This window comes from Saccopteryx leptura, chromosome 13 (assembly GCF_036850995.1).
Source record: "Saccopteryx leptura isolate mSacLep1 chromosome 13, mSacLep1_pri_phased_curated, whole genome shotgun sequence".
Lineage (NCBI taxonomy): Eukaryota > Metazoa > Chordata > Mammalia > Chiroptera > Emballonuridae > Saccopteryx > Saccopteryx leptura.
The window spans coordinates 45724322-45734844 of record NC_089515.1 but is presented as its reverse complement, the minus strand read 5'-3'; the positions used below and the strand labels follow the sequence as shown (position 1 = coordinate 45734844).

The following is a 10523-nucleotide window of genomic DNA, read 5'->3' as shown; positions in this document are numbered from 1 at the left end:
AATGCTTTAAAAAAAAGGAAAAATCAATAAAATAAGAGAAAGAAATTATCCCCTAGGTTAGACTGATATACTTTCATATATCAAGTACAAAGAGAAGGAATAACAAAAGAGAGAAAAAAAACCCTACCCAGAGCTATTCTTTTCCACAGCCTAGGAGCTTTCACAGAACGCAAGGCTTTTAGAAGTCTGCTTCATTTCCTTCGGTTCTTTCTTCCTGGGCCCAGGAAGCCAGTGGATTCACCAGCGAGTAATGCAATACTTAATTACCAGCTCGGAGCAAAAGGGAGCGGCGCGCGAGGAGCCGGCTCTCTGCACAGGGAGAAGCCAGCACTCTTCAAAGGACAAATCAGCCAGGACCCACACAATGACAAACTCGTTTATTTCTCAGAACTTGGTCTGCTTCTGATGTTCCCTGTAAAGGTGGGGTAACCCCGAAACGTCCTTGAGGCCCCAACCGCAGGCTCGTCCAAGCACTGTCCACAGGAAGCCCAGCCATCAGAGGTCCAACAGAAACCTCCTAACCTGGGCCAGGTATTTCGGTTTCAAATAGTCACCCAGCTCCTCCTTACTGACCCACACATGTTGGCCCTTCTTCCCGGCCTGGGAAAAGTCTCCAGTGAGCAGTAGTGCTTTGAAGAAGAATACTTTGGCCCCAAGGCTACTTTCTGTCCGTACTGCCTGCGGGAACTTGAACTTGTAGTGGCCACAGGGTGCATTTCCCAGGAACTTGGCTTCCATGTTGTTTTCTGAGAAAGGAGTGAAGACAAAATTGGAAGATGAGGACACACCCACCTGTTTCTTCTGGCTCCCAATATCTCAGTGAGAGTGACTTCCCCAATGTGGAAGCAATCCCTGGGAGTGAGGAGGGTCATTCCTGAAGAACCAGTTTACTGGGTCCACTCCATGAGCCAAGCTACTGTCTCAGACTGAAGTCAGCAGTGCCGCTCACACACCACTACCTGGGGGTCAGGCACTGGGCTTCCGGGCTCAGCCCATCACCACCTGTTGGTGAAGGCCAAGTCACCCGGCCACTGTAAAGCAAAATTCACGGAAAGCATGAAAGGATTCCACGTGACTTCTGTAGAGTGAAAACATCACAACCAAAGTTAAAAGACAAAGACAGACTGATACATGATTTCTGCAACATATTAACAAAGGTTGATAACCCCAATCCAGCCTTTCAAAGAATGGGGAAAGGATGGATTAATTACTAAATGGCATTTGGAGACCTGGTGAGCTCATTAAGAAAAATAAAGCTGATCTCCACCCTCAAATAAAAATTCATACCATACAGATCATAGAGTTAACAGAAAATTTTAAATTTCACTAGAAGTTTATTCATTTTGGGTGGTGGTTTTACAGATTTTTAATATTTTTCTGAATTTTTCCATATTTAAAAATTATTCATTACAGGAAAGGACCACAAGAGTACTTTCTGTATCATTTTTAGGAGAGGAAGGACTAACCAAAACACAAAATTTTTAAAAAGCAAAACTTTTGTGTACATAAAAATTAAACCTTTCTCCAAGGATGAAAATGAAGCATAAAAATGTCAGACAAAATGACAAACTAGAAAATATATTTCAACACATTCAACAGAGAAATACCTCAAGGTATAAGAAGTATTTAGAAATCAATGAGGAAAAAACCACAAATCTGAAAGAAAAATGAGCCAAGCATGTGAACAGAAAATTCAAATGAAAATCAGTATCATGACTTACAAACTCATTAAAATATGCTCAAATTTACTCTTTTGTTTAAGTGAGAAGAAGGGAGATAGAGAGACAGACTCCTACATGGCCCCGACCAGGACCCACCTGTCGACTCCTGTCTGGGACCGATGCACTTGTCAATCAGGGGCCATGCTCGCAACTGAGCTATTTTCAGTACCTGAGGAGGTGGCTCCATGGAACCATCCTCAGAGCCCAGGGCTGATGTGCTTGAACCAATCAAGCTATGGCTATGGGAGGGGGAGGGGGAGGGGGAGAGGGAGGGGGAGGGGGAGGGGAGGGGGAGGGGAGGGGAGGGGAGGGGGGAGGGGGAGGGAAGAAAAAAAAGGACGGGAGAGAAGTAGATGGTCACCTCTCCTGTGTGGCCTGACTGGGAATCGAACCCAGGACTTCCACATGCCAGGTCAATGCTCTACTGCTGAGCCAACTGGCCAGGGCTTGCTCAATCTTATTATTAAAGAAACAAAAACTAAAACAACGTATCTAATTACTAAAACTCAGAAGCTGAGTTGCACACTGCTCGTCAAGGCTATGGAGAAATGGGTACTCTCCAATGGATGCAGATTAGTATAACTGTGATATTTGGCAAGAATTTTCATTTTTACTTATACATACCCTCTGATCTAGCAACTGTGCTTCCAGAATTTTACCCTTCCAGTTATATTTATTTGCCCATGTGAGTAAAGATGAGTATAGAAGGATGTTCACTGTATTTGTAAAAGCAACAGAATGGTTAAACAAATGACATTACTTATGCATTATGAAACAGCATACATGTGTTACAAATAAGTGTAAACTTACTTTACACTTAGCACACTTCATGTGAGTATAGAGAGATGAGTAAAGGCTGTATGTAAAAGGGGAAAAAAGGTATGTAACTCTATAGAAATACATTTCAACTGTGTGGAAAAAAGAAACATAAAATATGTGTCCTTGCCATTTCTAAAAGCAAAATGATGGTTGCCTCTAAGAAGGGAAAATTACTTCCTATTCTCTAATACACTTAACTAAATACTGTTTGATAATTTTTTCACCATTTACAAGGCATTGATTTTCTCAATAGTAACAGTACTATATACAATACAAAATGCTGGCAATGGGTTGTGAGTGATGGAATTACATTGATATGTTTCTTTACACCTTTCTGAAATTCCCACTTAGTTCAATGGATACCTATTACTTTCCTATAATTTGGGGAAAATGAATTAAAAATATAATCAAATCAAGAAAACAAAAAATCATTCATTATAAACATGAACAAAGAATCTGCCTGACCTGTGGTGGTACAGTGGACAGAGCGTCAACCTGGAACGCTGAGGTCCCAGGTTCGAAACCCTGGGCTTGCACAGTTAAAGTGCATACAGCAAGTAATCAATGAACAACTAACGTGAAGCAACCACGAGTTAATACTTCCTGCTCTCCCCCTTCCTCTCTCTGTAAAATCAATAAATAAAATCTAAAAAACAGCCTAACCAGGCGGTGGCGCAGTGGGTAGAGAGTCAGACTGGGATGCGGAGGACCCAGGTTCAAGACCCCGAGGTCACCAGCTTCAGCACGGGCTCATCTGGTTTGAGCAAAGCTCACCAGCTTGGACCCAACGTCACTGGCTCGAGCAAGAGGTTACTCGGTCTGCTGAAGGCCCGTGGTCAAGGCACATATGAGAAAGCAATCAATGAACAACTAAGGTGCTGCAATGAAAAACTGATGATTGATGCTTCTCATCTCTCTCTGTTCCTGTCTGTCCCTATCTATCCCTCTTTCTGACTCTCTCTCTGTAAAAAAAATAAATAAATAAAAATTAAAATTAAAAAAAAAAAATCTAAAAAACAAACAAAAAAAAGGATCTAAATAGGCAGTTCACGGAAAAAGAAATACAAACAGCTAATAAACATGAAGCCCTGGCCAGGAAGCTCAGAGGGTTAGAGTGTTGTCCCTATACTACACTAAGGTTGTGGGTTTGATTCCGCCAGGGCACATATAAGATCAACAAGTGAATGCATAAATAAGTGGAACAACATACTGAGTCTCCCCCGTCCCGCCCTTTCTCTCTCTCTCTAGTCAGTAAATTTTTTCAATCTCAGGAAAATGTTAATCCAGAAGTAATGTTTTACTGACTGGACAGGCAAAGATTAGACCCTTTCATGCTGGCTAGGTCTAGGGCAAATGGGCACTCCCTGGCATCACTCAATAACTTAAATGTGTCCCCTGACTGAGAGCTGACCTCTAGGACTCCATCATGCAGAAATACATGAAAGGTGTGGCGCCAACGGGGAGGAAAGGAACGGCCTCTGACTTTCTCCTAAATATACTTTCATACTGCTTGAGCTTTTCTTTGCCATTTTAATAAACTTGCAACAAATCAATATATCTTCCTTTACATGCACCTCTTAAAATACCAACGTATTTTTTGCCTATTTGCCTCACATCGATTGATTACAGTGGCAGGTTAAAGGGGAACAGTGCAGTGCTGAGCTGGAACCCCTTCGCACGGGGCAAGCAGGACGTAGAGCTGAGCAAGCGTCCGTCCTGAATGTTTGACGTGAGGGAAGCAGAGCATCTGAACACAGCGATCCTGGTGAGAAACCCAGCCGGCTACTCTCAGGTGATGGCTGAGGAAACTGAGCTCAAAAAGGCTCCCCACCTATTCCCGTCTGCGGGGCCACTACTCCTGTAGGCCATTCGGGCCTGCGAGGGAAAGGGTCAGGGGCACTCACTGGCTGCCGACGTTCCCTCAGCAGGTACACAAGCTGCAGCAGGGCCAGTAACGTGGCTGAACACTACACTGCCAAATTCATTCTCAGTCAACACTCAGCAAGTACCTCTTCTGCGCCAGGTACTTCGCTGAGAGCCGGGTGACAGGGAGGAACAGAGAATGCACGGATCTTCAAGGGAGTCAGCCTTCTGGCTGGGGAGGGAAATGTGTTCATGAGCGATTACGGGCAATGGGTTAAGTGAAAGAGCGTATTCTCCACTAGAACATAAGCTCCCAGGGAGCAGGAGTAACGTCTTGCTCATCACAGACCCCACGGCTTAGATGGTCTTCAGCAAACAGAAGGCACAAAACACATGTCTGCTGCATACACTGAGTAAGAGCACACACAGTGCCACGGGAGCCTACAGGGAGGAGCCGCTCTCTCTACTCAGAGGCCTGGAGAAGGTTCCACCACGGAAAGTCTAATGAATGAGCTGAGTCTTAAACACTGAGCAGTCAGACCAGAAAGGAGTAAAGCATCCAATCAAGGACCAGCACGCATCAAAGCAGAGATGCAGGAAAGACCACATTACTCACAGAATGTAAAAGGTCTTCCAGGTTAGAAGGTAAATTACACATTAATGAGACGAGACTGAAAGCTCAGGATCAGAGCAAAAAGGATCTGCAGGCCTTGCCTGAGGTCTGAACTATTACGGGAAACTGCAGAAGAATTCTAGGAAGAGAAGTGACAAGGAAGTCCTGTTTCAGCACGCTCCTTCAGCAGCACTGAAGGGTATGACACAAAAGGGGGAATTGTTTGGCGTCTGCTTCAACGGTCCAACGTAGTGGTTCTCAATTACTGTGACTGCACTCCCCTGATATTATTCGGCAATGCCTAGACATTTTTGGTTGTCACACCACAGGGGGTGGGGATGGGTCAGTGCCACTGGAACCTAGTGGGTACAGGCGAGAGATGCTGCTCAATATCCTACAATGCACACAGCAGTGCCCACAAAGAATTCTCTGGCCCAAATATCAATGGTGCCAAGGCTGAGAAACCCTGGTCTAGTGAGAAGGGGTCACAGCCATAGTTGTGGGAATAAAGAGGGGTCTATTTCAAGCGGACTATGTAGGACTCAAGAATTTATGGACATCAGGATGAGGTCGAGGATAACTCTGCAGCTTCTAGGTGGGGGAAGGGTAAGTGGTGGTGTGGAAAAGCAAGAAGAGAGGCAGGCTGAGAGAATGTTAGGGACATCAATTCTGAACATGCAGCTGACGCTTAAACAAGGTGAGGGTTAAGGCCGCCGACCCCCCATGTAGTCGCAAATCCATGTGTAACTTTTGACTCATCCAAAACTTAACTAATAGCCTCCTGTTGACCAGGAGCCTTACTGGTAATATAAACAGTCGATTTAACACACACTTTGCGTGTATGCATATTATATATTGTATTCTTACAATACAGTAAGCTAGAGAAAAGAGTTATTAAGAAAACCATAAGAAATACAATTACAGTACTGTATGTATTTATTGAACAAGATCCACGTATAAGTGGATAGGTGCAATTCAAATCGTGTTGTTCAAGAATCAATGTACTAGCCTGACCAGTCGGTGGTGCAGTAGATAGAGCGTCGGACTGGGATGCGGAGGACCCAGGTTTGAGACCCTGAGGTCGTCAGCTTGAACATGGACTCATCTGGTTTGAGCAAAAGCTCAGCAGCTTGAACCCAAGGTCACTGGCTCGAGCAAGGGGTTACTCGATCAGCTGAAGGCTCGCAGTCAAGGCACATATGAGAAAGCAATCAATGAACAACTAAGGCAGAGGCCCCAAACTGCGGCCCCCTGAGGCCATTTATCCGGCCCGTCGCACTTCTGGAAGGGGCACCTCTTTCATTGGTGGTCAGTGAGAGGAGCATATTGACCATCTCATTAGCCAAAAGCAGGCCCATAGTTCCCATTGATATACTGGTCAGTTTGTTGATTTATATTTACTTTTTCTTTATTTTAAATATTGTATTTGTTCCTGTTTTGTTTTTTTTGGGGGGGGGGTTTGTATTTTTCTGAAGCTGGAAACAGGGAGGCAGACAAACAGACTCCCGCATGCGCCTGACCAGGATCCACCTGGCACGCCCACCAGGGGGCGTCGCTCTGTCGCAACCAGGGCCACTCTAGCGCCTGGGACAGAGGCCAAGGAGCCATCCCCAGCGCCCGGGCCATCTTTTTGCTCAATGGAGCCTCGGCTGCAGGAGGGGAAGAGAGAGACAGAGAGGAAGGAGAAGGGGAGGGGTAGAGAAGCAGATGGGCGCCTCTCCTGTGTGCCCTGGCCGAATCGAACCCGGGACTTCCACACGCCAGGCCGACGCTCTACCACTGAGCCAACCGGCCAGGGCCATGTTTTGTTTTTTTTACTTTAAAATAAGATATGTGCACTGTGCATAGGAATTTGTTCATAGTTTTTTGTTGTTGTTGTTTTTGTTTTGTATTTTTTCTGAAGCTGGGAACGGGGAGAGACAGACAGACTCCCGCATGCACCTGACCGGGATCCACCCGGCACGCCCACCAGGGGCAAAGCTCTGCCCTCCAGGGGGCGATGCTCTGCCCCTCCGGGGCGTCGCTCTGCCGCGACCAGAGCCACTCTAGAGCCTGAGGCAGAGGCCAAGGAGCCATCCCCAGCGCCCGGGCCATCTTTGCTCCAATGGAGCCTTGGCTGCGGGAGGGGAAGAGAGAGACAGAGAAGAAGGGGGGGGAGTGGAGAAGCAAATGGGCGCTTCTCCTATGTGCCCTGGCCGGGAATCGAACCCGGGTCCCCCGCACGCCAGGCCGATGCTCTACCGCTGAGCCAACCGGCCAGGACCTGTTCTTAGTTTTTTTTATAGTCCGGCCCTCCAACAGTCTGAGGGACAGTGAACTGGCTCCCTGTGTAAGTTTGGGGACCCCTGAACTTAGGTGTCGCAACAAAAAACTGATGATTGATGCTTCTCATCTCTCTCCGTTCCTGTCTGTCTGTCCCTATCTATCCCTCTCTCTGACTCTCTCTCTCTATCTCTGTAAAAAAAAAAAAAAAAAAGAGAATCAATGTACTAAATATAAAAATCTCCGTGGGAAAAAGATGGACTCTCACCTGATCTAAGACAAATCCTTACCTTTAAATTGATCCTCACTGTCAGCCTGTAAATCCTTCAGCTAAGTCCAAAGTTAGGTCCCACAGGGTTGGCCAAGAACTCACCTGAGTGTGTGGCCAGGGTTCTCTCAGCAGTCCTCCGGAGAGTCTCCCCAGGCTGCCACGCTGTCTGAGGCAGCATCCACACATCCTCGTCTCCAAGCTTCTCTTTGACCAACAGAACAAGGTTCCTGTCTAGCTTCCGGTTCAGTGAAGTTCGGTCATTCTTTTTATCAGCATCTGCCAAAAAAAATGAGGTCAGAGACAAGATAACTACGATCTACCAAGACCAAAGAGATTAGTGCTTTAGTCTTTCTTTAAGGTACAGCCACAGCCCTTGCTCTCAAAACAACTTATATATCCGTGGTTTCGCTTTTTTTTTTTTAATTGTGTAGCATTCTGAACAGTATGATGAAGTTGCACACCATTCTGCTCCATCCCGCCCCAGACGTGAATCAACCCCCTGCTTTAAGAGGGATTTTAGATAAAGCACAGCAAACTAGTGGGAAAAGATTTCATTTCCCTCTCTCTCAGTCCAAATTAAAAGATAAATTCAGATAACATTCCTAAAGTTTAAGAGAGAAAGAAACTATCCCAACAGCCTTACCTCCTATTCAAAAATAACATAGTCCTTAAAAATTATATTAGGAGCAGATGTGAGAAACAGGGAAATGTTTATTTTTCTTCCACCTGAAAGAAGTTCTGTCATTTGCAATTCTTTGTCACTTAAAACACAAAGCAGGGCTAAGCAACTATCCTTTGTTTGGGAACCAAAATACTCCTCTTTTCCTTTCCTCTTACTGGCCTGAAAAGACCACAAACCTGTTATGCGAGCTCCAGGTTTGAACTGTTGGAATTTCTGCTCCCACATATCTTCCAAATCCTGTACCAGCAATATATTCCGCTCATTATCTTCTTCATGATAGGGGTCAGCTTTCTTCTTCGCCAGTCGCTGAGCTTCATCCAAAGCACGAAGCTCATGGTCTGAATACAGGCTTCTCTCAATCTCAATCTGGGAGAATTAAAACGGAAAAAAAAAAAAAAGGCAGAATAAAACAGAGCCATAGTAGCACACTTGACTCAGAAGTTTACCACCCAGCATAACCAGACATACAATTAAAACACCACAGGGAAAAAAACAAAGGAAAAGGTCACCTGCACATCACCTGCACATTTGCTAAAAGGTTAGAATGTGGACTGAAGGTCGAGGTGGCTAATAACAGAGGACTGGGACAGGCATTGTCTGCCAGTATACCACACTCCGGTCATGTCAGTCTTTGATGAGAAGCTCCCTCACCATGGACTCCCCTGCCTCAAGGAGTTCACAATTTCTGTTCCTTCTCCCTAATTTTACCTCCTGAGTGATTTCCTACTCATCCTTCAGATCTCAATTCAAATACCACTTTCTTGGAGATATTCCCTGACATATCTCAAAAAATCAAAGTTAGATGTCCCTGTTAAATTCTCTGACAGTACTGTGTTTTCATTTACACCACTTACCAGACTCTGCAATTATGTAGCCATGTGACTGTTTACTGATTGGCCCTCCTCTACTACACTGAAGCACTCTGAGAACCAGAGCTTTGCCTGTCTTATGCACACTATATCCCCAGCATTTTAACACAATATTTGTCTGTACAATGTAAGTGCTAAATGATTATCTGTAGACTAACGAAATACTTGCAGAGAAAATTAACACACCAAGTAAAAAGCACTGGAGTAAAGTTTACGGCTCTCAGTAGCCAAGACACAAACATTCCAGATTCTAGAGAAACACCTCATTCTTCAGTAACCATCCGTGGAAACTTAAGACCAGGGGTCCCCAAACTGCGGCCCCCTGAGGCCATTTATCCGGCCCCCACCGCACTTTCGGAAGGGGCACCTCTTTCATTGGTGGTCAGTGAGAGGAGCATAGTCCCCATTGAAATACTGGTCAGTTTGTTGATTTAAATTTACTTGTTCTTTATTTTAAATATTGTATTTGTTCCCGTTTTGGTTTTTTACTTTAAAATAAGATATGTGCAGTGTGCATAGGGATTTGTTCATAGTTTTTTTTATAGTCCGGCCCTCCAATGGTCTGAGTGACAGTGAACTGGCCCCCTGTGTAAAAAGTTTGGGGACCCCTGCTTAAGACCCTCACAACCACTACAAGTTTTTGCCCGCTTGTCTCTCACACAAATAATCCTGGGAGGCAAAGCAGGGCTGACCGTATCACAGGCATCTTACATGGGCCACTGCATTCTCCTAACACATCACATCACAGACTTTCTCCTCTGCAAAATGCCAACTACCTATGGCAGAGATCGAGTCGTCTTGTTTACCACCGCTTCCCTCGTGTGTTGAACCCCAAAAAAAGAGTATAACTCCAAAGAATTGCCTAAGGTGACAATAAAGACGGACCATGAAAACAAACTACCTTTTATTGTAGACCTATGTACCAAATCTAACCAGAAAGGTAGGTACCATTTAGCAGGCACTGAAGTTCTAAGAGATGAAGTAACTTGTCCAAGGTCACCCAGACGAATTAGTACCACAGACGGGACCAAACCCAAGCCCGTGCGCCTCTACTGGTTCCCTAAGTCACCCTGAAGCCGCGAACCGCACCCTAACTCTACCTGCTTTAGTAGAGCCGCCATCTCTTCCTGCAAAGGGGTCAGCGACTTCGAGACCACCGGTGGCCGCTGCAGGCACACCGCACCCAACAGGCGCCATGGAGACCCACTAGTAGAGGATGCGGCCGTAAGGGATAGGCTGCGAGAACCCAGGCTACCCACCCAGAATCCCTCGAACCGCGACCAGCCCCTCATCACTCCTAAGAGCGCGCGCTCCGCCAGCGCCGCCATCTCTGCCCTCCCACAATGCCCCGCGGCCCCCCAGCCAATCCTCTGTTCCCACAAGGCAGCGCGGGGACTGCCTGCCGGGAAGAGCTCAGTGTCCC

At 45.8% G+C, this 10523-nt stretch overlaps 1 protein-coding gene across 2 annotated transcripts; it reads right to left on the bottom strand.

Moving 5' to 3' along the window:
- Positions 1-360: 360 nt before the first annotated feature.
- MRPL46 (mitochondrial ribosomal protein L46) lies at positions 361-10451 on the bottom strand. Of its 2 annotated transcripts, none has more exons than XM_066355630.1 (4): positions 10201-10451; positions 8408-8597; positions 7652-7825; positions 361-746 (listed from the first exon to the last, which is right to left on the bottom strand). In XM_066355630.1, exons 1-4 carry the CDS (start codon positions 10426-10428, stop codon positions 496-498), a joined length of 843 nt encoding a protein of 280 aa, XP_066211727.1. In that variant the 5' UTR covers positions 10429-10451; the 3' UTR covers positions 361-495. The 2 variants fall into 2 exon arrangements, with proteins under 2 accessions (XP_066211727.1, XP_066211728.1); XM_066355631.1 differs by having other exon boundaries at positions 10360-10444.
- Between the last annotated feature and the right edge of the window lie 72 nt (positions 10452-10523).

What these genes read in the sequence shown, in the direction of transcription:
- MRPL46 (XM_066355630.1), bottom strand. Translation starts at nt 10,428, where the DNA reads ATGGCGGCGCTGGCGGAGCGCGCGCTCTTAGGAGTGATGAGGGGCTGG. An exon ending in TGGCGGCTCTACTAAAGCAG is followed by an intron (nt 8,598 to 10,200) that starts GTAGAGTTAGGG and finishes TAATTCTCCCAG; the next exon opens with ATTGAGATTGAGAGAAGCCT. An exon ending in ACCTGGAGCTCGCATAACAG is followed by an intron (nt 7,826 to 8,407) that starts GTTTGTGGTCTT and finishes TTTTTTTGGCAG; the next exon opens with ATGCTGATAAAAAGAATGAC.